This window comes from Heteronotia binoei, chromosome 4 (genome assembly GCF_032191835.1).
Source record: "Heteronotia binoei isolate CCM8104 ecotype False Entrance Well chromosome 4, APGP_CSIRO_Hbin_v1, whole genome shotgun sequence".
Taxonomy (NCBI): domain Eukaryota; kingdom Metazoa; phylum Chordata; class Lepidosauria; order Squamata; family Gekkonidae; genus Heteronotia; species Heteronotia binoei.
In genome coordinates, this window is record NC_083226.1 from 7,638,997 (window position 1) to 7,665,765 (window position 26,769).

Genomic DNA, 26,769 nt, shown 5'->3' on the forward strand with positions numbered 1-26,769 from the left:
TGCGCATGCCCACTGGCTGCAGAGCACAAAAACCCCGGGCTCTTTAATGTACCACTTGGGATCGGCGCAGGCACCATATCCCATGGGTGTGAATGCATAATGACCACTCGAAGATCATCAGTTACAGGTAAGCAACCTGTTTTTCTACAGGCGCCATATCCCATGGGTGTGAAGCACAGAGACCACGAAGATCTTTACATTTATCCCTCTGTTTGTATTAGTCTCAATCTTTTTAATATCAACAAGCTTATTTTTATGCTATTTTAACACTATTTCTGATTCATTATTATTGTGAACTTACGTTATTGCTGGCTCTTGCTATAATAAAATTGACTGACTTGACTTTTATCCCTGTTAAAATTCATTTTACTGGTTTTAGCCCAGTTTTCCAGCTTGTCAAGATCATGCTGTTGCTGTCTTCTACTGTATTTGCAACCCCTCCCAATTTAGTATCATCTGTAAATTTAATAATCATTCCCTTTATTCCTTCATCCAAATCATTTATAAAGATGTTTAACAGAACAGGTCCCAGGACAGCTCCTTGAGGCACTCCACTTGTCATTCCTCTCCAAGAGGATGAGGAATGATTCACAAGCACTCTGGGTATGATCTGTCAGTCAGCTACAGGTCCAGTAACAGGATCCAAACCACATTTTACCAAGGATAGCATGCAGAACCTTATCAAAAGCCTTACTGAAATCAAGATAAACCATGTCTACAGCATTTCCCTGATCCAGCAAGGTAGTCACTTTCTAAAAAAAAAATCAGGTTAGTCTGACGTGACTTGTTCTCGAGAAACCCATGCTGGTTCTTAGTAATCACAGCCATCTTTTCTAAATGTTCAAGGACTGACTGATGATTTGCTCTAAAACTTTTCCAGGTATAGTCATCAAGCTGATGGGTTGGTAGTTACCCAGATCCTCCTTTTCCCCATCAAGCTGATGGGTTGGTAGTTACCCAGATCCTCCTTTTCCCCATCAAGCTGATGGGTTGGTAGTTACCCAGATCCTCCTTTTCCCCATCTTTTTGAAGATGGGGACATGTGCCCACCTTCACTCTCCACTCACTTGTTCTCCAAGAATTCTCAAAAAAATAATGGCCCAAAGGCTCATAAATTACATCTATTTTAGTACCCTGGGATGCAGTTCATCTGACCCTGAGGACTTTAAATGAAACAAAGAAACTAGGTGTTTATGTACTACTCCCTCTGCTGATCCTAGGCTACAACTCTCTACCCTCATGTTGTTTTTGTCAGGTTGAACACCGTTTCTCTCAGAAGACTGAGGAAAGGAATGGAGCAGTTCCGTCCTCTCTTCATCAGCTGTTACAATTTCACTTTCCTGTCCTCACAATGGGCCTACCATGTCTTTCTTCTTTTTCTTACTTTGAACATAAAGAGAAGAAAAACCACCTTTGTTGTTTTTAGCATCTCTTGCTGGCCCAGGGGTGGCTAAACTTGCTTAACGTAAGAGCCACATAGAATAAATGTCAGATGTTTGAGAGCCGCAAGACGTGAACATCAGATGTTGGAGGGAGGGAGGGAAGGATGGGAGAGGGAGAAGTGGAAAGAAAGCAACTTTAACTTTGGATGCATTCTCCAAGTCCAAGCTGCCTGCTGGCTTGGAGAAGTGATTTCAAGAGACAAATGCCTTCTCCAAGCTAGGCAATGGGGTGCTGGGGGCTTTGAGAGCCACATGGGAAAGATGTGGCTCCCAAGCCGCAATCCGGCCACCCCTGTGCTAGCCTAACTCTACAAGCACTGGTTATTTATTTATACTCAAGTACCCTCTCTAGAAGGAACACAAGAATCTGCCTTCATGAATTTGGCTGTCTACGCAGACTGCAAGCAAGTTCAGGGTCTCAGGCTGAGGTCTTTCACATCACCGATGTGATCTTTTCTTTGGAGATGCCAGGGGAATTGAACCTGGTTGAAATGGAATCAGAAGTTTTTGACTAAGCATGAGGAAGAACTTCCTGACAGAACGGTTCCTCAGCGGAAGAGGCTTCCTCGGGAGGTGGTTGGGCTCTCCTTCCTTGGAGGTTTTGAAACAGAGGCTGGATGGCCATCTGACAGCAATGCGGATCCTGTGAATTTAGGCAGATCATGGGGAGGGACGGTGGCTCAGTGGTAGAGCATCTGCTTGAGAAGCAGACGGTCCCAGGTTCAATCCCTGGCATCTCCACAAAAGGGTCCAGGCAAATAGGTGTGAAAAACCTCAGCTTGAGACCCTGGAGAGCCGCTGCCAGTCTGAGAAGACAAGACTGACTTTGATGGACCCAGGGTCTGATTCAGTAGAAGGCAGCTTCATATGTTCATGGGAAGGAGAGCAGGAAAGGTTGCACTAGTGCTTAGCTCTTGCGGCGCTTTCTTACATGCCCAGGGGAATGCTGTTTGCAGCTTTGGAGTTAGGCAGCTATTTTTCTCCAGGCCACTTTGGGCAGGGATCCTGGATGGTTGAGGGGGTTTGGTCGCCTTCTGGGCATGGAGCAGGGGAGGTATTTGTGGAGTTCCTGCATTGTTCAGGGGCTGGACTAGATGACGCTGGAGGTTCCTTCCAACTCTATGGTTCTGTGACTGCTACTGACCACAGCCCTTCCCCCAGGGCAGGTTTCCCTCCTCACCAAGAGCTCTTCCTCTGCTGTTCCCCCCTTTCAGTTGCCTCTGCCAGCAGCCGCTGAATCTTTCTCTTCACACTGCCAGAGCAGGTTGCCCACTCTGTGTAAATACGCCGAGGCCGGTCTTTTATTCAGCTGCTGTACCAGAATACCGCAAAAGTAGCAAATTTTACACCAACACCAATTTTTTTTAAAAGGGGTCCAGACGGTAACCAGGAAATCGGAGGCCAGTTTTCCCTCTCCCAAAAGACCGGAACTAGAGGACATCTGATTAAACTGACGGGCAGTCGGTTCAGGATGGACAAAAAAAGGAAGTTATAGTTATTCAAATGTGGATGTAGTAATGGCCACAGGAATAAACAGCTTTCAAGGGGGATTAGATAGATTCATGGAGGGCAAGTCTATCAATGGCTCCCGGCCATGGTGATCGAGGGGAACTCTCTGCATTCAGGTACACGAATCCTCGGAATCCCAGAGCGAGGGAGCAACATCGGGGAAGGCCTCGGCCTCTATGTCCTGTGGTTGATCAGTGTGAGACAGGAGGCTGGACTAGATGGATCACCCAGGGCTGTTCTTATGGTCACGGGACTTGTTTAATTTTACCTCAGCCATTACGTGGGCTCCTGGCTATGAGCTGTGCAGCAAGTAGACAGACTGCATCTAACGAAACTTCTGCATCTAGAACAGGGCTGTGACTGGAAGCAACTAAAAGACCTAAGTGGTGTCAGAATACCCCACTCTATGTATTTCTCCCTGGGCCAACCATAACTATAAAACGCTGCTAGGAGAGGTGGTATGCAAATCTGAAGTATCACCACGAAGTACACCCACACCCAGACTTGATTTCATCAAACGAGAATACAGCAGGAGACATCCTGAATAGGTACTTCGAATCCAGGCTAACAAACTGAAAACGAATCCCAAGAAGATGAAGGCATCTTCAGATAGGAATTAACTTGTATTGCTTGGGGTGACCCTCCCCTTCGGAAGTCCAGATCGTATCTTACGAATGAGTGTGCCTACTCCTGAGTTGATAGGTCTTTCAGAGCAAGCAGCAATAACCTTGTGGCTGTGAATTCCGGATATCCTCCTTTGCAATTCAATTTAGTTGTGTTGGAACATATCCTGATTTACATTCATTAACGTTGGGGTCACTGTTCATGCAACGTTTATGCTCTCCAAGCTGTGCATTTCAGAATTAGACCAAAGGCCCCTTCCATGCCAACACTGCTCCATACTCACACTGGAAAGCTTCCTTAAGAACTCTCCATGAGTACACAGGGAATACACCATGAGTATACTGGGAAGACAATACTGTTCATGTCTACAGTTACAAAGATAAACGTTTCTCAGATTTTTCAGATTGCTCCCTCATGTACAGATCCAAATTCAGTATAAGCTACTCCAGTCGTACTTTTATGTGCCTGCTATTGCAAATAGCCTTTTAAGCATCAGGCTCAACTTAACAGATGGCCTAAATATTAACTGTCCTGTATCTTTGGTATTTTAAGTTTGAGAGCTGTTATAGTGCTATGGTAACCCCATTCTTTTCTCAAGGGCACACACACTACACAGTGCAAAACGGAGAGATGCACTTAAGTTTTCAAGGGTTATCCTCTACAGAATTGGGTAACTTAAGTGGTTAATGCAGTGGATAAAAATCAGCAACATTTCTTGAGCCTGCAGAATTCCTGTTTCATTAATGCCTCACTGATATATTCAGACTTCTGTGCTACTCTTCATCTCAGTCCCAAACTCCAAAGCCACAGCTACGGCCTCCCAGTGCAAGGCCGTGAAGGGCAATGAAATCTAAACTGTTTCTAGGACAGCTTCAGGCAACCCGGAGAGAAGAGTTGGCCCATGGGTACAGCAAGCCTTAGAATAAATTCCAATGAAAGCCACCCCCAAAGAGAAGATTTGACAATCGCAACTGCTCCATGTGAAGGGCTGTTACTTCTTCGAGCAGGGGTGGCCAAAATGCAGCTCAGGTTGAGGAGAACCTTCATGAAGACTCACTTTCAAGTAAGCATGTTTAGCATCAGGACCTCAGTCAGCCTCTGAGCGCTGACCCATAGGTAGGTGACTATTTCCACTGTGTGCGAAGTGCGGAAGAAATATGATTTATACCCTGCCCTTTACTATCCAACAGTTTCAGAACAGCTTACAAATCTCCTTTCCCTTCCCCTCCTCGCAACTGACACCCTGTGGGGCTGAGAGAGCTCTCACAGCAGCTGCCCTTTTAAGGACACCTCGGCAAGAGCTATGGCTGACCCAAGGCCATTCCAGCAGCTGCAAGTGGAGGAGCAGGAAATCAAACCCGGTTCTCCCAGATAAGAGTCCATGCCACTACACCAAACTGGAAGGAAGGGGAAATAGGCAAGTTTGCAAGCTCTTCACCACCAGAGAGGGTGCTCAGAAACATAGAGTGGAGAAAGAGCAAGTGCCGAGGGAGGCACGGGAAGGAGGAATGAAATTAAAGAGGGCTATGCAGCCCCCCCACCCATTTCACAGCTCTTGTAGGAGCTGTATTTACTATCCTTGGTGTCAAGGCAAAAAGATACAGCATGATGCAAACAGTGGCCAGGGATTTAGATGGTACATGTGTTTCCTTCTCCCACTGGTGCCAAGAAATAATTCTATGGACTGCATGTTACAGGGACAGTTATTTCCCATTTTTAAAAAAAGTCTCCTTCTAGCATGGTCGTATAAAGTGCATATATGTATTTTATCTTTCTTTGCAAAGAAAGTATAGTTTTAATAAATTGGTGTGTGTAATATTTGTTCATGCCTTGTGGCTCTGAAACATCTGATGTTTATTCTATGTGGCTCTTACGTTACGCAAGTTTGGCCGCCCCGTTTTAGAGTGACCTTTGTGGACCACTGTTTAGATACAGCAACACTCCACCAGACACATGAAGAGTTTGTGTTTATTTGTCTACATTCAGCATAATCCAGATGTGCTGTCTGAATGATCCAGACATACAAACCCCGACTCTTTCCCACGAGTTTTAAAATAAAATCTTCACTTATAAAACTGAAAAACACTAAAGCGTTAAAATACAGAAAGCTCGTTTAACTCACTTCACAAAAGCATTAGCAAAAGATATCCCGTATCGATTTAAAGCCATACAGTAACACCTGAATGCCATTTAAACAGAAAAAGGATACCCAGTGAACTCAAATTCTATTCAGACTAAAGTTGAAATGGAAAACTAACAAACCATTAAATACACCATTAAATGTCCAAAATACAGCTAAGTATGAATTACAAGGTACTCAACCATTAGTGACTGGTATCACAAAGAGCACTGCAACATGAAAACAGGGTTTACATGTTTACGGTGATGCAATAAAAACTCAATATTCAAAAGGTATGCAGGTTTAGGAGAGACAGGCTCACAACCGAAAGAACAGCCAGTTTATCTGTATTGATAGTTCATGCTGTGATCATTTCTGCCATAGCCAGCTTGAGAGGCCTGGTAAGAATTGGGAGGCCCGCTGTAGTTCTGGTTTGAACCTGGAGAGCTGTAGTTTGACTGAGCATATCCACCTAGAGAGAAAGTGAGAAGGGGTTAACTAACAGGCCAGCAGAGTTACAGTCTCAACTCTCGCATGTCCAAACGCTCAACCGTGTCTTAGAAGTGCACAAGTCCGACTACCACTGTTGACTGCTCCCCCCTTTAGAGGCACAGCAACCCGAGGCAAGTTCTGAAGAGAGAGACTTCTAAGAAGCACATGGACCGATCATGTCCCTCCCCCCCTCCGCATACCCCAGAAATTTGGGAAAGAAGCAAAGCCGAGTACCGCACAGGAAGGCAAGGAGTGGCAGGTGCTCCTTGCCCTGCTCTTTTCTAAAAGGGATACCAACGCCCCAACCTATCTGGTTTCCTGGATGTGTGTGACATCTGGGGTAGGGTCAGTGGGGAAAGAAAGGCTGGGACACTACACCCCACCCACAGGGCGTGGCTCACCAAGAATAAGCTCTTATTCGCCAACACGCTGCATGTTTGTATGTTCTGCGCTGACCTTGCTTACCTTGGTAAGAAGACCCTCCGCCCCCAGATCCTCCCCCATAGCCGCCATGGGAGCCAGCATTGTAGGAAGCACCTCCTGAACCATAGTTGTTTGCACCACTGCTTCCACGTCCGCCACCGCCACCGTAACCTGGAAGGAAGAAGACGTGCTGAGGAAAGTCTCATGTCTAGCACAGACGAGCACTGCACCTAGTCAAGCCAAAAGGACCCTCAAGGGAGGTGGCCTTTCAGAAAGAGGTCCTTCACTCTGATTTAAGTAAGGATGTTCTCAATCACTGGCGTCTCTTACATGGGCTCTTGGAGCAGGCAATCAAGGGGTTCTTTCTTCTTTTTGCCATCAAGTGGCAGCTAACTTATAACTTTCGAGACAAGAAGAGACTGGATTTATACCCCACCGGCCTTTCACTCAGGAGTCTCAGAACGGCTTACAATCTCCTTTCCCCTCCCCACAACAGATACCCTGTGAAATAGGTGGCTCTGAGAGAGCTCTGTCAAGAACTGCCCTTGAGAAAACAGCTCTGAAAGAACTTGTGACTGACTCAAGGTCAACACCAGCAGGCGCAAGCGGAGGAGTGGGGAATCAAACCAAGTCCTCCGAGATTAGAGTCCACGCTTCAAACCACTACACTACACTGGCTATCAAGAGACAGAGGTACTTTGCCGTTATCTGCATGGACTTCTTTGGTGCAATAGCAGCCAGTAGTAACCAGGGCCCACCCTGCTTAGCTTCTACGATCTGACAAGATCGGGCTGACCTGGACCATCCAGGATGGAACAGAAGGGCTAAATTCACTAGAAACTGGAGCTACATCAAGTTTTCCCAGATACAAAGTCATCATCAGATAACTGTTCTTCAGTGCGTTGCCTCTACAGCTCAACTGGTTCCATTCTAAGTTACAAGCAAGCTAATTAAGCAAACTTAACAGCTCCTTCCAACTTCAATGACTTCCCGAAATGCTACCTGTACAAGGGTCACACACAATGCACATCTCATTTACATTAGAAGAGATGCTGCTGGAGCAGTTTCTATTTTTGCTTATCCCTGTCCTGGAACGGCCTCAGCGCAGCTGACAGCGTTCAAGCCACTGGTTGGGTTTCCACCATTCCCAACCTCTCCTCGCCCACGTCCTCTCGCCTGCTACACAGCCACAACCACAAGCTATTCCTTTAGGAACTCTGAAGTGCCACATACCAGAGAGGCGCCCGCGAAAGGCTTCCATGGCTCCCCTGCCCCCACTCGAAGGGAACTCACTGAATTTACTTTCATAGTTGTAGTCTGATCCTCCGCCGCCGCCGCCACCGGGAGAGTTGTATGAATTGGAATAGGAAGCGTAGTTGCCTTGGTTATAGCCCTTCGGCTTGCCTTGGGGAGGGCCGTAGTTACTATACTGGTTCTGGTTATAGGACTGCTGCTGCTGCCCTTGATGGGACTGGTACCCTGAGCCATAGGCGGGCTTCTGCTGGCCACCGTGCGGCTGCTTCTTGCCAGCGTGCTTAGGAGGAGCGGGAGAGCCGTAGTCACCGCCTTGGTAGTAGGAGCCATAACCAGAGGAGCCGCCGCCCCCTCCTGCATTGCCGGAATGGCCACCATTGCTATAGAACTGACCTAAACAGAACAGAAGACAGTTAAATCGCGGCAGGCAGCCATGTTGGTCTGAAGCAGCAGAGCAAAGGGAGTCCAGCGGCACTTGGAAGACCGGTGAGGCTTTAGTCAAGGGATCAGCTGCTTTCAGTGTGCCTGCCCACAAAAGCTCGCATCGGGAATAAAACTCGGTTGGTCTTAAAACTGCCACTGGACTCAGAATATAGTTACGCCACTGAAAATATGAGACAGCTATTTAACAGCGATGCATGTTCTGGACCACAGGACGAGGGCTGCTGGTAGCTATTTGGAATGCTGCACTTCAGGCTCCCAGCAATCCAAAGGGCTGCAAACTTTCAGACACCACTATTTTCATCTGGAACACTCTGCCACCTGTTCCAACTCAGGAGTCCTCCCACTTTCTGTTTAGATATTTACATCCTACTTTTCTCCTCAATGGGAACCCAAAGCACTTTAGAAGGAGGACTGCAGACTCATACCCGTCCCTTCTTTCGGAATCAAGAGACTCAGAGTGGCTTACAATCTCCTATATCTTCTCCACCCACAACAGACACCCCGTGAGGTGGGTGGGGTTGAGAGGGCTCTCACAGCAGCTGCCCTTTCAAGGACAACTCCTGCGATAGCTACAGCTGACCCAAGGCCATGCCAGCAGCTGCAAGTGGAGGAGTGGGGAATCAAACCCGGTTCTCCCAGATGAGAGTCCACACACTTCACCACTACATCCAGCTGGCTCTCACTTTACATTGTCATTCTCCCCTCCCATAACAATCCATAAGGTACGTTAGACTGAGTGACTGGTCCAAAGTCACCCAGCAAGCTTCCCCTGGTACAGGGAATTTTGAACTGATGTCACCCACAAATTAATCACTGCACTGGAAATTATCTCGAGACCACAATGCAGTCTACAGCTCTGGGTAAAAGCAATGCTCCCACCCCCCAATATTTCACGGGGCCCAACGTTAATCTCATGTAGAATTCTGCCAAAAACAGGTGGAACCTATTTTAAATAAGGCTAACACACAATTCCAGGATTAAATTCAATTTTTCAGCCACTAAACTGGACCTGTGTTCAACTGAAAAGAACAAACCTCCAGTAACTTCTCTAGAACATCCGTCTCCAGCAACTTCTCCAACTGCAACAAAATTGTAAGCCTCCCCACCCCCCCCAACACACACACTGTAATACCTGGAGTGGGTGAATAAGGACACAGACTGCTGGGTGAACTATATTACAGTAATGAAAAGTCATTGGGGTAGTAAAGGTCTGCCCATGGACAGAAACAAGGAAGTATGTAAAGGAGAGAATGTAGAGAACTTACAATGTTTTCTTAATATGTAAAAACAGCTTCTCCATTAAACACACACCTCTGGACAACTACTGGCGGTTTGATGATTTTAGAACTCTGCGGGTGTATCAAATGTTTCTGGAGCTGCTATGTTGGGGGCACTGCTTGTTCAATGTGTGGGACAATTAACAGTTTTTATTTATCTGTAAGGGTCTCTACATATGTAGAATCTACAGGAAAGCTGGAGGCGGGCCAGCCTTCGAAGATGCATCTTTTCCAGTTCTCTGCAGTGCTGGGTCTTGATGCAACCCTATTTAACAGTTGAAACGACACTAATATTTTGTCTTTTGATATTGAAGTGTAGCACACGTGTCTGAGGAAGTGTGTGCGCACACGAGAGCTTATACCCAGAATTAAACTTTGCTGGTCTTAAAGGTGCCACTGGACTCAAGCTTTGTTCTATTGCTTCAGACCAACTGATCGATACTGTCCTGAATATTGACTGCCGGTTTTCCAGCAATATTTCTTCTGGCAGCCATGCTTTTCTCCTGCACTTCCTCCAAAGTGCTCAGAGCAGCCTGTATGTTCCTCCCCTCCTCACTACAAAAAGACAGCGACTGTGTCAAGATCACCCTAGTTAAATCTGCAGCACGGTGATGATTTGAGCGTGCACCTGCCCAGCCCATCCAAGGCCTGCATTATGCAGTTCCGTACTTGTGGGTAAAGTGGTGTGAGCGAACTGGCTTTGGTGCCATTAAGGCAATGAGGGTGAAGAATTCTGTTCCTGATCTTTTCCCACAATCTGGTTATAGCTACCAAACTACTTCCAACTGCTAATGGTGCCACTGTAGTTGCCAAAGCCATGGCAAATACTTTACAGAAGTATTGAAACAAAGAATCAGAGACTAGATTAAAAATCTTAAAGACTAGTTTATTCCCTGTGCCTTTTCATGTTTAGTAGCTTCTATTTCCTGGGACATTACACATACATTTTTGGGCGACAAAAAAGGGTACACAGCCCCACACACTACCGTTTGCAATAGTCTTGAAAAGCGCTCTTGGCTTTTTAACCTTTACTTGCAAAAACTTCACTGCAACTCATCAAACCAGTTCCATTTTTAGAAAAACATACAACCTGACCATAAATCCTGGATTTTATACCATACAAGCAAAGAAAGGATGCAGAGATTAAAATTTGCACACAGTATGTCACATACAAGTCAACATTATCCATGCTTAAAAACTGTTAGGCTGTGGTAGCCTCTGAAATGTTAAAAGAAGTCCTTCTTTTTGAGGCATCTACCTACCTTTCGGGACTAAAAAGGTTAAGTTTCATACAAAATCTGCTGTAAATTAAGACAAGTTTAACACAATTTTGGTTGCTCCTTAAAAATAAAAGAGATGTTTTTCATAAAAAGCAAACAGGGGCCTTTTGTTTGGAAGCGGAACAAACTTAGATCTTAATTGTGCACAGTGCACAAAGACATTCCTTGAAATGTAATCCCCCCCCCCCAGGATAGTGTACATCAATATGACCAAGTTCAAAGGCAAGTCACAATAAAAACTGCCACTTTGTAGGCTAATGGTTCAGACAAGCTGCGGTGAAAAGCCACTGTTGAGAAACCCAGTGAAGCACAGGGACACAGCCACGAACACTTTGGGTTTTGGAGTTCGAGAAAATTGGAGTAAAAAGCTGTTTTATGTGCAATACTTTTAGATGATCTAGGAAGACCCAAAATCATGATAGCCGTAGCAGTCTGTGAAAAAGTCACCTACAAAAGGGGGAGACAGAGCAGAGAAAAAAAATTAGAATTCTTTTGAAGATGGCAAAATGTGCCACAAAGTTTATAAATTTATTTTTTATTTCTCTGCTCCCGTCAACCCCGCTCCCAACAAAGGCTTCTCAAAACAACCTGTGCCATTTGTCTTTTTGCTTTCTTTTTAAAAAGGGAAATGGTTTTATGGCAATGTTGTATTGCTTCACTTGGCTTAAAGCAGAGAAATTTTAAAAACAATATAAAAGTTTTAAAAAGTTAGTTTTCTTGAAAGTCCTGACCAGTCCAGCACCTTGCATAGTAACCTGGTTTTTTGAGTTTTTGCTAATCCTGAGGAGTTGTGGTTTAAGGTTTGCTGATAACACAGAACACTTACTATAGCCTGCTGTGGCAGAATTGCCTCCGTATCCATAGCTTCCATATCCAGCTCCTGGGAAAAGAATGCATTGCACAACTGTCAGTCCGTAATATTAATCAGTAATACAAGTGACACAACGGAAGCCACTTTTGAGGCTCAGACAACGGATGTGCAGAAACGACATGCTTTCTGTCATAAACAGAAAGAAACCCAGCAGATGGCTACACTTGGGCTGGAATTCAGGGTTCTTCGCTTCAGTACAGGAATCTCGGTGTCAGAAGATATCCCCCATTCCCTTTTTCAAGCCGTAACAGATGCGCAGTATTGCTGAAGTCGCAAGTTATAAGCCACATTATAAAGCTACACGTACAAATCATGTTGAGGTGCAGAACCTAGTAAATGAAGAAAGGCAGCAACTCACCAGCATTCATGTAGCCTCCATGATTGGCATTACCGAAGCCACCTCTGCCTCTACCACGGCCTCTGATATTTCCGCCTCTACCACGACCCCGCATGCTTGGGGGAGGTGGTACTTCAGCATGCATAGGGCCTCCCATACCATAGCCCGGATTATGCTGTCAAAATAAGTAGAAATCCAGGTGTTCACAAGAATATATAGCGACAAGTATTTACTCACATTCAACACCTGCTGTAAGCTCACACCCATGCCTAGTAACAGCTGGCTATCAGCAAAAGACTACTTGTCTAATTGCCTGAGCAACATTCTCTCTCTGGAGGCTGCACAAGTGTTCTTTGACACACCTCCAAGTGCAGACTGCAACACACTGCACCAACCTTCACTACGAACTTGGGTCCACCACCTCGTGCCGGCATTGGGGCTCTTTTCTTCTTTTGCTCCACTGGAAGGGGAGCATCTGGAAAAAGCTTTTCTAATGCAGCCAGGGCAGCATACGCCTTTGCCACTTTTTTGTTCGAACCAGCCCCTTGGAACTTCTGCCCATCAACCTCAACCTTTAAGACAAGGGGGAGAAGGGGTTCAAAAAGAGCTGCACCCGCACTGAGCCCACAAGTCACATTCCACAGGTCACAGCGGATTCACTGTCAGTTCACCTCACCTCCATCACAAACCGCTTGTCATGACTTCCGCCAGTTTCTGAAATCAGTTCATATTTTAAGCCCCGGCGCTTCTCGTTCAATTCCATGACTGGGTTTTTCCCGTGTTTTGTCAGGATCGGTCCCTGCTGTTTCACATTCTACAAAGTTTTTTTAAAAAGTATTATTGCATTGATGCAAAGTCTGATTCAGAAGTAATGCAAGGCAAAGGATTAGTAATAGTTAAGGCAGCCCTCATTAGATCCACCTAGCTCAGGTTTTCTGATCTCTCAGTGCCTGGCCAAGCGACACAAGGTGAAGCATCCTGGGCTCTAATACCTAAATAGCACAGCCCATTAGGGTAATACAATACTGTGTGCGTGCAGAAGGGAATATCCTGAAAACAGTCAGCAGCAGATGCTAATTCAGGTAAGCAATCATTAAAGCTGTGCTGCATGAACTGCACTGGCTACCCCAGTGTTGGCCCTTATCCAACTGGCTTCAACAAGAGCCAGGGCCTTTTCAGTCCAGGCCCCCACCTGGTGGAATGAGCACCCGCTGGAGATCCGGCCCCTGTGGGACTTATCTAAGTTTCACAGGGCCTGTAATACGGAGCTCTTCCGCCAGGCTTTTAATTGATCCAGCGGCTGTCTGCTGAAGTCATCGCTCCTCCCTGCACCTTACCATCTAGGTGCTTATGTTATGCTGAACACTACCAGCCTCTATGTGGCTTGTAAGTTGTCGCCAATGGTGTGGATCGTGGTTTTTGTCAATTCTGTAATTATGATTTTAGTTTGGATGCAGTCTGTTTAATGTTGTAAGGCTTTTTAATGTTGCAAACTGCCCAGAGTCCACTTGTGGGATAGGGCAGGGTATAAATAAAAAAAATTAAAATTAAAGCACACCTTTCGGAGGTACATGGAAAAGGAAAGATGTGAACACTGGGGGTAGTTTCGAGAAACAGAAGACTTATATGAGACGTGAGTGATTAGGATTCTAGCCCATATAATCCAGAAGAGAATTCTCCCACTCTTAGCCCTACAGCGAACGTTCACCTCTGTTTGCTCTGATGGTGAAGCAGCACTCGGAGTACAAACAGTTTCCACCACAGGAGGAGTCGCAACAGCCACTGGCTTCTGATCCGTTTCCTCCGACGATTCATCCCCCCTCTCTCTGCCTTCCACGCCAGTAGGCAACCCCATGTCTTGCAATACCTAAATAATATCAGAAAGAGCAGCCACTTTAGCCTAATAAGTTGCTGAGAGGCTATGATAACCTCCAAGTGCACTACTGTTGAAGCTCTAGGAGTAAGCAGCTAGCCATCTCAACTCCTGGCCTCAATTCAGGGGTCATACCAAAGTCCGATTTACACTTGCCACCCTTTAGAAACCAAACCCTCATTTTTTGAGCTCCCGAGCATACAAGTTTTGTATTACAGAACAAGATCTGGCGCAGGGGAGTTCTGTTAGGTGGGGAGGGCACTGCTGGCTCTTCAGCCTGTCCGTCAAAGAGGGCTGTGCTTGAAATGCAAACCTGACAGAAAAAGAAGAGGTCCTCCTTTTCTCCACCTCTCAGTCACACTCTGAGCAAAGACATGGAGTTCCGGTCCTGTCAGAATGGGAAAATTTGCCGCATCCCTAGGCTCAGTCACATGGACAGATCCTAGCTGCTGGCAATAGAGAAAGTAGGCTCCTCTATACCTTCCAGGTAAGGCACAGTGCTGAGCAAGCATCTCTACACCCTGCCTTGAAGGGATGGATGGCTGGATCCCGGGTGAGAGGCAGGGAGGACATGCCTTCTCTCCAGCTGCCCATCTGGCACCCATCCTGGCAAGGGGGGTTAGAGACCACTGATCTGTGGCCTCTCCAGTGGAAGACTCTGCCCTCTCTTCCTAACTGCCTAGATCTGCCCACGTGACTGTAGGCCTGTGGAGACATTTGTTCTGCTGCTCAGCTCATTTGCATTACCTCGGGCCAGGGACAAAAGAGCACGGGGGGCACACCTTCTCTGCTGCCCGCCTTCACTTAGCACTGGAAGCTGCTGCATGCTTTGCCTGGAATGTGAAACAGCCCTGGCAAAGGTCCCCCAACCCACCTCCTCTTTGATTGCATGATATGGGTCGGACAATTATCTCCCCCCCCTCCCCATACTGCTGCCACTGCTCAGGTCCATGGAAGGCTAGAGATAAACACTCTGCCTCTAGCACTCTCTCAATCAGAAAGGGACCGATACATCTGGAAAGCACCACCCCATCAAGTTTGTTCAGGACAGATTGGCGCTTCCCAAAGACAGCCCAGCTCCCCTCTAGTGACAAGGGCTGACAACAGGCAAGGCAGACTTTTGAAATGCAGATCCTTTGACTCTAGCCTGCTCTGGACTCTTTCTGCCACCAGGCTACCTCACAGAGCAGAGCAGTCTCCAAACCAATCGCATTGTGTACCTCTGATTTAGAGCTCCCTGCCTAAATTTAAGGCGAAGGTTTGGTTCACACCGTAGTTTCTAGGTTTAGGGTCTTCTGGCAAAAGAGCAACAGCTACATTAGGCCAAGCTGTAGCATTTGACATGGCTTCTGATTCTCATTTGCTGGCAAGTCAAAACCCCAGTTCAACAATTGAGGAATCCCATGAGATCACAGTTATGTAAATCCTGGTTTTGCACAATGCTGAGTAGAGATATTATCTGTGGCTCATCTTAAGCTGTGCACAAGAACACCCCTTCTACATGAAGGGATACAAGTTGTATTGAAAGACAAATGCTGCGTGGGTAATTAAAAAAAAAAAGCACAAAGTCTTATCGTCAATGTTACCCACAACCTTTTCTTACCTTCACTGCCACATGTAGCTTGGCTGTCTTTTTGGAAGGTCCCGAAGCTTCGTATGCGACACCGTCAACTTCCACAGACATAGTAAATATAGGAGCGTGCACTGGACCAGTCTGAGACACTAATTTATACTGCAGCCCAGGTTTCAGCTGGTTCAATTTCATCAAAGCATTCATGGCTTGTGGAGGTTCAGATTTCTCCTCTGAGCAGAAGAAATTGTGTGTCAGATTTGGGCTTGGTAACCTCTTCCCTGCACCATCCATCATGATCATCAACAATTGTGCTAAGTGCAGAGACTGACATCCACAGCAGACCACAACAGCAAAGCAGCAAAGGTGGGACATTTGTTTCTACTTCCTACTAAACATGAAGGCCAAGTATCAGCAGAAGCAAGCACCTGGAGAACTAAGTATACCTACCTCTTGCCAACTCAATACCTTTTTTCTGAATCTTCTTTTTCTTTTTGCTTGGGGACTTCTCCTCTCCATCTTCTTCCATCGGACGCTTCAGCGGGGTAACAGCATACGTAGTGCTTGGGGGAATCTGGACTGTAGATAAAATTGCAGAAAGTCAGTTACTACCCTAACACATACGCTAAACATATTCACAGAAACACAATTCCCAAGACCTACCAGTATAGTCAACTGGGGCTTCGTTTTTGGGTTTCTTAGGCATCTTTGAGGGCAATGGATCCATCCCCAACACCTTGTGAAGCTGGCCGAATGCAGCAAGCCTCAACGCATGCTGGAAAGACAGAACGCACATTACAGAAGTGCCCCACACCTTGACCTTGGTCTTCCCGCCATACCCACAATCCCAAAACCCAGCTCAAATGCTTCAATCAATCAGAAAACTCTAACGAACGAACCTCGGCACAAGCTTTGATGCTTAATGTTAATTATTTCAAACAAATGACACCTCATTTCTGGCAGATCATCACAAGCCTCCTGCATTATTGGAATGGGACCTTGTTTCATGTTGTGGCGATTACTAGCTATCATGAATAACTCATTTGTGGTTTTGTAACATCTGTAATCAGAACTATACCTGAGCACTCTGTGTGATATCTTCCCTTTGTTGTCTGTCTAGATGCCCAATAGCATCAGTGGCTTCTTTTTCACAAGGATCATAAATACCAGAACCATCTGAAGGCAGGAAACAAGGAAGATATGCAGAGAATTATCCTAAGGTCTCTAGGACTGAAATATTCCTTAGCATCACCAAAGTGCGATGTAAGCAGCCCAGATGCAGTTCTTGATCAATGGCCAGTGATCTCATCTACAGTGATCTCATCTACGAGACAGGTCATTCAGCATCGCATCAGGGCAAGCTTGCCAAAGCCTTCAAGCCCTCCAAAGACAATCTTTACATACAAGCACGTAAATTGGAAATGCGGGCCCACAATTTTAAGTGCATTTTTAAAGGCATCATTGGTGTCTTATGTATAAAGTCTTAAAGATAACGAACTAAAGATAAAACAGGCATGTCCAAATTGAACTGGGCATAAGAGACCTAGATTAGAACAAGTCTGCACCGCAGTCAAAGTTTCTCAACAGTCTAGAACCACCTAACCTGGCATAACTATTCCCGATGCAAGGCACTCTAGAACTCTTCTCAGGGCCTCGCCAGCTCCCATAGGCCGGTTGGCTGTTCCAATTGACTTCTCGCATAGCAACTCTAGAGGCTGAAATGACATTTCAGAAAGTTTAAGAACACAGTAAACACAAATAAATCACTACAGTGTAGACGCTTTCTGACCCAAACAGCCGTTTTGGACCTGCTGCCAAGCCTATCCAGACAATTTCCGTATACGGTTTGAAAGGCTTGCTTCAGACAACTTCTGGCTAAGTATTTAACCCACATGAAAGGCGCACACACACACACGCATACACACAAAAGTGAGCTCAGTTAGGGAGCTGGATTTCGATTAGAGAGTGAGATGATTAGAGAACCTTGGCAAGAACTGCTTTCTGTAAAATGGCAACTGGTAAATGGGTTTGCAAATGGAACAGGTACAAAAGAAAAACAGATCGTTCACAAGAGCCTCCCCTGTGCACGTGTTGTTTCTGCTTCCTATTTTGGAAAAGATTATCACCTTACTAGTAACCCCATCAACAGCCTAGGGCAGGGCTGGCCAACGGTAGTTCTCCAGATGTTTTTTGCCTACAACTCCCATCAGCCCCATGGCTAATGGGAGTTGCAGGCAAAAAACATCTGGAGAGCTACTGTTGGCCACCCCTGGCCCAGGTGAATGATTCCAGAGGTGGAGGCAAGAACTTCCATGTCTGCAGAATATGGAAATCCATGTTTGCCCAGCCCCCTAGTCCTGTTCTTGACTGTACACAGCAGGTACTCAACCCAGCACTGCTAAACCATAGCCAGCTCTTGAGAGTCAGGGGGAAATACTTCCCCTCTCTGCTGCCTCACTCTCCCCCTCAGCATGGGGAACAGCAGCTCACAAAAAAGGAAGCAAGGTTGCCAAGGCTCCCAAAAGAGAGGAAACTGGCAACATAGAGCAAGCAGTAAAGCTGCCTCCCCCCCCCCCCCTCGGGTGACCCAGTTGGTCTTTTCCTGGCTGGCTGCTGTGGTGGTTGCACACCCTCTCCTCTCTGGCCAGGGCCCCAGTGCCGAGAGTGCCGAGACCAGAGTAGAGGGCTGTTGGACAGGATGGATCCTTTACTTCCAACCCCAGTTTAGGGCCTGCAGCTTTGGAGTGCAAGGGCTGTCAAAAACCAGCCAACTTCTGTTTTTCAAGGCAAGAGACACTCAGAGGTGACTTGCCATTGTCTGCATGTGGACAGCAACTCTGGACTTGCTTGGTGCTCTCCCATTCAGGGGCCAATCCCATTTAGGTTCCCGAGATCTAATGAGGCTGGGCTAGCCTGGAATTTCCACTCACTGTCCAATCCCCGTGGCAGCTGTTGCAAGGCAGGGACCACAAGCTCTACAGGGTAGCAATCATGCTCACTTCCCTGGAACACTGGGCAGATGCTACATTGGGTGACAGTGCCCAGCAGAAGAGCCACTGGTGGCATGTCATTCAGCCACCCATGCCTCCCAAGCCACTGAGTTTCACTAATATAGGCTCTGGACCTACAGTCAGTCTGGTGTTTTGCTTAGGTGCCCCAACTCCAATCTGGGGAAACCAGGTTTGATTCCCCACTCTCTTGCATGTACCTGCTGAATGCCTTGGGTCAGTCACAGTTCTCTAAAGAGCTGTTCTCTCAAGAGCAGTTATCAATAGAGCTCTCTCAGTCCCACCTACCTCACAAGGTGTCTGCTGTGAGGAAAGGAAGGGAAGGAGATTGTAGGGTGAGATATAAATCCAATCTCCTCCTCTAGATAGTCAGGGAGTGTGTGAAGCCTCTCCTGACATCTGATGGGCCTTATCCCTCCTCTACAGTTTCCTACTGCTGCTATGTTGGTCCAGAATATCCTGCCAGTCTGTCTCTTCCAACAGCTCCATCTCCAGAAGCGAAGCTGGCTCCGGCAGTATCCCTGAAGCACTGGCACGACCAATTTGAATCAAACACTGGATGCTCATTCCATTTACAAGGACTACAACGAGACTAGGTTCAAACCCATTTATCAACCAACCCTGTGCAGTTGCGAAAAGGAACGTTTCCCTAAATAGTTTCCATTCTTTGCAAATGAGATCCAGCTTCCAGTGTTATGTTATCTTGTACACACCTTTCACCTAATCAGGTGTTCACGGTTAATAAAAAAGCAAAGAAGTACAAGGTGCAAAATTACCCATCCTCTAAGTGGAGCCCAAGTAGGAACACGGGTACACAGATCTCTCAGCACCCTGATGACAATGACACAAGACTTCAAGCCATTTGCTCTGGCCTAGGACAAAGTAATAAGCAGGACAGGTTCAGTAGTGAATATCAGAGCCAAGATGAGACATTTCTTGTGGTGCTACTTTGTCAAGGGTAAACTATGTACATAGCTTCATACTTCTTAAATTCTGTATTGGTAGTAACTGCACAAAAAAAATTACTCTTAACACAAAGCAGCAGCTATATGTCTACTCTTTCAGTGAAAAGCTAAACTTTACGTGCTTCTTTAGCAACTGTACGTTTAACAGATGCTAAGTTCTGCACATCTACAGCCCAGCATTAAGGTGTTTTAGCAAAATTAGGTAATTACAACTTACAAGTTTTCTACTTAAAGACAAATATAAGAACAAAATGCAAACCTGGAACCACTTGGCGTGTCGGAGTGACGCCAAGGCAGCAAGGCATTTCTGCCTGTCCAGAACGTCCGGTGAGTCGTTGACTGATAGCGTTTCTATTCGTGGGTGGAATAAGAAGACAAGGTACAGTTTGACCAAGGGGGTTCTGTCGGGTGGAGAGGGGATGAGGCAGTTTCCTAAAGGGCAGCTGAGGCTCCCAAGGATCTCGTCTACCTACAGCTGAAAGAATACCCTCCTCAAATACCTTTTCTTTTCACCCTTATTATCTAGCAGCCACAAGAGGAGGACAAGAGGCACTAGCTAAACCCTACCCAGGGAAAGAAACCCTACAACTAAGGAAAGAAGCGCTGCGCTATGCTAAATAGGCTACAGAAGAAGCAGCTAAGAACTACACTTACATCAAGAGAAAGTCAAAGTCCCCTCCCCACTGTTTTATCTTCCAGAAGTACATAAACTAAAGGTTTTCTAGCAGGGAACTCCCTCCGCCCACAAGGCTCGACTGCCCTGGCCCCAGCCCGTGACAGATTGCGTCCTGTTGGTCAAAGGTCCAGCGTCCCTAAAATTGACAAACTAGAAGGCTTGGTAGATGTGGTCAGATATCAGAACCATAAAACAGAGAACAAAATCATCACTGAGTCTGCGTTGCAGCAAAACTGAAGCTGGGGAAAGCATAGGGTTTTAGAGAAGGCTAGCTCAATGGCTCAAAAGACTTTTGAGACCACTGTGCATATGGCTCACCAGGCTATTGAAGATATCCAAAGGAGAATGAATTTTTCAAGTATAAAGAACAGTTTTGGTGTGACACGTGAAGTTACGCACACTCATCACTGCGTCATCAAGTGATGATGTGTGTGTATGTGGAAAGTAATCACACAGCAATCACTGAAAGTAATCACTGAAAGTAATCACTGCCTCATATTGTTTTCATTGGAGACCATTCACTCAGTTCAACATGATGCTTTAAGCTACCACATGCAGGGGAACAAGCCCCGACACATACCTAATAAAGATGCAGTAACTTTATCCAAAACTCCGTAGTCTACCATTCCACTAAACAGAAAGAGAACTGAACACCACCAAATCATTTTTGCTGCAACGCAAACTGCTTTACGTAACACATCCAATTTAATGAACATGCAGAAGTCATTTAAACTAGGACTTCAATTTTTTAAAGGAGGATTTAGGCTTATAACATCTGTACCAGCAATTTAAAATGTTTGCTGAAAACACACACGCACACACTTCATTCAAGGACTTTGGCCATACACAGGCCCAAATATTTAATATGCCACTGATGAGAAAGGTACCACTCAAATTCTAGGAACCACTGAGCCACAACAGTGTGGCGTCAAAAACACCACATTTGACTTGCACGACGTTGTTCTGCCCAGTCAGAAATCAAACACCACATTGAACAGTGAGATTTGCAGCCATAAAACGTGTTTCCAGACTGTCCGCAGCGTCCAGCCCTTCATACCTCCAGCTAACATTTTTTCCATTTCTTCTCTGACAACGGGGGACGTCAAGTGGATAGTGAGTGTCAGTGGAGGCTCTTTTGTATTCTTAATGATAATTGCAGCATCACTGATAGACTGGATAATTTCATATTTATCTTCAGTAATAGTCTGAAACACACAAAAAAAAATGCCTTCAGAGCGTTTCCCAAGTCCCCTCCTCATCAGTGTGGTGTGGCAGTTAAAGAATGAACAGCTAGTACCTGGATACAAATCCCCTATCACGCCATGGAAGACTGCTGGGTCAGTCACATTTTCTCAGCCTGACCCACCTCCCAGGGTTAAGTTTGAGTCCAGTGGCACTGTTAAGACCAGCACAATTTTATTCAAGGTATAAGCTTTCATGTGCACACACACAGAAGTAAAACTTTATTTGTCTTAAAGGTGCTACCGATCTCGATCATTGTGCTGGTATGAAGCAACAGACCAAAGTTTGAGTCCAGCAGCACCTTTAAGGTTGTAGGTATTCCAGTCTGGCTTGTCCCGGTCATGGGGTGGAGACTGTTCTGGTCACCCTTACAGATGACCTTAGAAAGAACCTGGATCAAGGTGGGTCAGCGCTGCTATTGCTTTTAGATCTTTCAACAGTGTTTGACACAGTCGACTAAGAGCTAATGACCCGCCACCTTGCCGACATCGGAGTTCAGGGGATAGCAATAGTTTTCCTCCTTCCTCCTTGGTCGGGGACAAAGGGTGGTGATTGGCGAGCAGACTTCCCTGCGTTATCCACTAGAATGTGGTGTACCGCGGGGAGCTATTCTCTCACCGATGATGTTCAACATCTATATGCACCCCCTTGCCCAGATTGCCAGAGTTTTGGGGCTGGGTTGTCACCAGTATGCAGATGACACCCAACTCTATCTGATGATGGATAGCCATTTAGATTCTGCCCCAGACCATCTGACCAGGGCACTGAAAGCAGTGGCTGGCTGGTTCCAAATGAACTGGCTAAAGTTTAACCCAACTAAGACAGAGGTCCTATACATGAGCCGTGGGGGGCCAAGATCGGACATCCGACTCCACCCTGGATGGCACATCTCTTGTGCCAGCTCAGGAGTATGGGTGTGATACTGGATACCACCCTTTCTATGGAGGCCCAGGTCACATCTGTTGCACGATCTGCCTTACACCATCTTCAGCAGGTCAAACAACTAGCACCCTATCTGGCTCCTACAGTGATCCATGCAACAGTCACTTCCAGGTTAGACTACTGTAACTCTCTCTACGCAGGCTTGCACCCTTGAGACTGATCCGGAAACTCCAGCTGGTGCAGAATGCAGCGGTACGACTGCCGACTGGATTGCCTTTATGGGCAAGTAGTCGGCTGATGCTACGCAGTTTGCATTGGCTGCCAATTGAGTACCGGATCCGCCTCAAGGTTTTAGTATTGATGTTTAAAGCCTTGCGCAGCCTGGGACCGGCATACTTGTGGGACCATCTCTCCCCATATGAGCCCAGAAGGCCATTACGATCGGCCAGTCACCATCTTCTGACCATCCCTGGCCCAAAGCACGTCCCGCTTGCCTCGACCAGGGCCTTCTTGGCCTTGGCCCCGACCTGGTGGAATCAGCTCCCTACGGAGATTTGGTTCCTTCTGGATTTGGTGCCATTCCGGAGGGCCTGCAAAATGGAGCTGTTCCGCCAGGCCTATGGCTGAGGCAAGCCGGTGTCATCATCTCATTACACCATCTAACTGGCCTCCCAGCAATGATTTACACTCGTCTGGAGCCGATACTGCTGATATCTTTGGGCAATCTAAGTTGCCTATGATAATTATGCCTTATGTGCTTGCACCACCCAGGCCGTCCTAAATTAATTCTGATCTGTTGTTTTAATTGTACTGATGCTTTATTGTTGGTTTTAATGGTTTTATGATGTTGGATTCTGCCCTGAGCCCTCACGGGAAAGGGCAGAATATAAATTTACGGAAATGAAGAAATAAAATAAATAAATAAGGCCAACAAAGGTTTATTTCCGGGCATAATCTTTTGTGTGCATACATAAACACTTGTCAAAGGGTGCACGCACGCAGAAGCTTATACCCGGAATTACATTTTGTTGGTCTTAAAGGTGCTGCTGGACTCAAACGTTGTTCTCAAACATGTTATCACCTTAGAATAGTTTTAACCAAAGATATACAGACACATGCAAGCACGCGTTTCAAACATTCTAAGTAGCGCACAAGGAACTGTCAATGAAAAAGTCTAAGACTACAGGTCTTCTTCACATGCACCCAGTGGGAACACTGAACACCAGGGCCTGCTGCTGTAACCACCAACAGTAATGCACAGGCGCCTCCCCCTATTCTGTAATGTCTTTAAAATACCAAAATTCTGAGACAGCCTACAGGTACAGTTAAGTGAGGAGGCAAGAGTAGCTGAATGAGAAAACAAAGGATTCAGTGATGCGTGCAGTGAATCCCATTGGTGGGTTGTCACAAATTATGTTGACACTTTCATACTATGTGAGACAAACCGCTAAACAGGATTTCTAATGATGCAGCCATAACAGACATGAAAACCAGCTGAGACAAAACACTGAACTGGCCTAACCAGGTTGGCAGGCCAGCATGAATCCTGCTCAGCAAACTAGCAGGCTATGTATGGCTCCGTCAGCCCCATATAATTTATTAACTACAGTTAAAGAACAATTAACAGGCCTCCGAAATGCAAGACCCTGCGTTGATTTCTTTTTGCATACTCACAGCAAGTTGCACGCCAAGATTGTCTGCAACTTTTTCCAGAAGACCAGTTGTGGGCTTCTCCTTGCACAACAGAACCAGCTCAAGGTCCAAGTCTCCCTTCAACAAGAGCCCCTTGGCAACAAGACCAACTCGCATCACTCCACGAAGGGTTCTAGTCAAGTGCTCAGTGTTCTTCTGCTCACTATAAAAACAAAAAGAGCAGTTATAAGAACAGTGGAACAAACTATGGGATTCACTCTGCTGGTAAGGAGCAGCTAATCAGTATGAACTTTTAGCATGCTTTGTCATTTTTTACAATTTTTATTTATTTATTTAAATCAAATTTATATCCCGCCCTCCCCTGACGGGCTCAGGGTGATTAACAACAAATAAAAACATCAAATATTAAAAATATACAATAAAAAAAGTCCAAGATGCACGTTGATGTTCTAGTTCTTCTGATGTTTGTTTCAGTTATGTTAGTTCAGTGAGATCTGTCAGTGCTGCAGAATAACAGCCACCTCCCCTTAACCATTAAATGTTTGAACAGTTCGGACTGACAGGCCCTGTGGAATTGTGGCAGGTCCCGCAGGGCCTTGACGTTTCCAGGGAGGGCATTCCACAGGGCGGGGGCTATTATCAAGAACGCTCTGGCTCCGGTGGTTGACAATCCGGCTTCTTTCGGTCCGGGGATCTTAAGAAGATTTTGGGATCCTGAACGTAGTGCTCTCTGGGGTACGTATGGGGAGAGGCGGTCCCAGGCCATGTAGGGCTTTAAAGGTTATGACCAGCACCTTGAAGCAAATTTGGAATGCCACAAGCAACCAGTGCAACTTTTCCAGCGCAGGTTGAATGTGCTCCTGTGCAGGTAGCTCCATTAGCAACCTGGCTGTTGCGTTTTGCACTAGTTGCAGCCTCTGAATTTCAGTCAAGGGCAGCCCCAAGCAGAGAGCGTTACAGCAGTCTAATCTCAACGTGACCATCGCATGAATCACTGTTGCCAGGTCATCGTGTTCCTGGTATGGAGCCAGCTGCCTTATCCGTCTAAGTAAAATGAACTGGTAAAATGCGGATTTGGCAGTGGCTGCTACCTCTGCCTCCATAGTCAACGAAGGCTCCAGGAGCACCCCTAAGCTCTTGACCCTTGGAGCTGGCGCCATAGATGTCCCATCAAAGCCCGGAAGAGGGATCTCTCTACCCAGACCACCATGACCTAGGCACAGGACCTGTCTTTGCTGGATTCAATTTCAGTCGACTCTGTCGGAGCCATTTCACTACGGCTTGCAATGCCAGGTCCAGATCTTCCAGGGCGCAGCTGGACTGCCCCTCCATCAATAGAGATGGGTATCATCTGCATACTGGTGACAACCCAGCCCATAAACAGCATCGGGGAGAGAACTGCCCTTGAGGCACACCACATAGCCACCCTTTGTCCCCAACTTTGGAGAAAAGAAGTAAGCCATTGAAGGGCAGACCCCTGAACTCCCCGCATTTTTATTCTACTCATTCTGGTTTTCTGACTCTCTTGGAAAAGGGTTCTCCCAATCTAGTTTTCCAGTAACAAAAAAACTTGTTAATAAATTCATAAATAAAGTTTGACAGCCAAAATGGCAATTTTATTTTAGTAATGCAACATACAGTAGTTATAGAACAGGGATAGGGAACTTCTGTTCCAAGGGCCATATACGGCCCTCAAGGTCACTTGGTGTGGCCCTCAGAGATTGCTGGACCAAACCGAGCCACGTGGCAGCCTCTCTGAGGCCTGGCTGGCCAGCGAGGATCGTGGGTCCCAGATGTGCTGTGAAGCAGCCTCCCCAGGGCCAGGCAGGGATCACAGGGCCCAGATGTATTGTACAGCAGTCTCCCTGGGGCCTGGCTGGCTGGTCAGAATTGCTGCAGGGCCTGGAAAAGTTACTGTCACAGTTCAGTTTGCACTTGATTATCCCAGATGGTGTGACTTAATATGCTAATATTAGGGGATGTGGTCTAATATGCTACTGAGTTCCTGCTGGTTTGTTCCTACAAAAAAGCCCTGGACCTATGCACTTACCTAGGGAGGCGGGCTGTGTGTGTGTGTATGCGTGTGCGCACACTGGATTAGGCTCTCCCCACACGACTTCAAATAGAAAAACAATTGTTTGCATTAATTTTGCTGGCCTGAATCATTCTCCCTTGGCAAAGCATTGTTTTTTAAGCTGATAATTTTTTATAGTCCGCGAATGATGTTATAAATATCCATATGGCCCTTGGCAGAAAAAAAGGTTCCCCACACCTGTTATAGAAGAACAAGAGTTTGCTTCCCTATATTAATGGGAAATTGTATTTCTAAGTTCATGAAAGAAACCAAAAGTATTCTTTTTTCGCTCTCAACAAGAATGGCAAGCAACTTTCTGACCAAGGGCTTCATGCTCGGGTATCAAAAGGGCCAGAGGAATGGGTAGCAGTGTGTCAGCCTAGGACTGGGAAGACCTCAATCCAAATCTCCACTCAGCCCAGGAGCTTGCTTAGGTCACCCCCACCAACCCTGCTTCACAGAGAGAGGAGTGAAACAGAAATAACTAGAAATCTGGAGAAAAGTTTAAAGTTTCTTTCATTATAGTATTTGATTTCGTTATAATACTTGAAGGTAAACACGTTTTATTGTGTTGCTTAAGAAATATGCTTCATGTTCCCTTTTAATCAACCCCTCTAGCAACTCATATTAAGTGTTCTTTTACATGAGACAGGATAACCACATTTTTTTAAAAAAATTTAAATTACAACAGGAAGAAGAAAAGTCTCAAGAGCAGTTTGCAATTGCCTTCTCTTCCTCTCACAACAGACACCAT

General features: G+C 46.2%; 1 protein-coding gene and 1 non-coding gene across 3 annotated transcripts in view; one reads left to right on the forward strand and one right to left on the reverse strand.

Annotated features, from left to right (window-relative positions):
* The first annotated feature begins 2,116 nt into the window (after positions 1-2,116).
* On the forward strand, positions 2,117-2,183 carry TRNAL-GAG (transfer RNA leucine (anticodon GAG)). The gene has a single exon. It is a non-coding gene; the product is annotated as a tRNA-Leu (tRNA).
* Positions 2,184-5,525: 3,342 nt separating this feature from the next.
* ILF3 (interleukin enhancer binding factor 3) overlaps positions 5,526-26,769 on the reverse strand; it is a 31,154-nt gene continuing 9,910 nt past the window's right edge. Inside the window, exons 4-20 of one of the 2 annotated variants that reach the window (XM_060236728.1) lie at positions 23,963-24,143; positions 21,222-21,369; positions 19,748-19,839; positions 19,300-19,395; positions 17,119-17,230; positions 16,594-16,691; positions 16,179-16,290; positions 15,966-16,094; positions 15,549-15,748; positions 13,781-13,939; positions 12,749-12,886; positions 12,468-12,644; positions 12,094-12,247; positions 11,691-11,744; positions 7,903-8,256; positions 6,652-6,780; positions 5,526-6,166 (exon numbers count right to left, since the gene is read on the reverse strand). In XM_060236728.1, the coding sequence (XP_060092711.1) occupies positions 6,036-6,166; positions 6,652-6,780; positions 7,903-8,256; positions 11,691-11,744; positions 12,094-12,247; positions 12,468-12,644; positions 12,749-12,886; positions 13,781-13,939; positions 15,549-15,748; positions 15,966-16,094; positions 16,179-16,290; positions 16,594-16,691; positions 17,119-17,230; positions 19,300-19,395; positions 19,748-19,839; positions 21,222-21,369; positions 23,963-24,143 (2,464 nt within the window). In that variant the 3' untranslated portion in view covers positions 5,526-6,035. Of the gene's footprint in view, positions 6,167-6,651; positions 6,781-7,842; positions 8,257-11,690; positions 11,745-12,093; positions 12,248-12,467; positions 12,645-12,748; positions 12,887-13,780; positions 13,940-15,548; positions 15,749-15,965; positions 16,095-16,178; positions 16,291-16,593; positions 16,692-17,118; positions 17,231-19,299; positions 19,396-19,747; positions 19,840-21,221; positions 21,370-23,962; positions 24,144-26,769 lie in introns of both variants that reach the window. The other variant, XM_060236726.1, reaches the window with a different exon arrangement.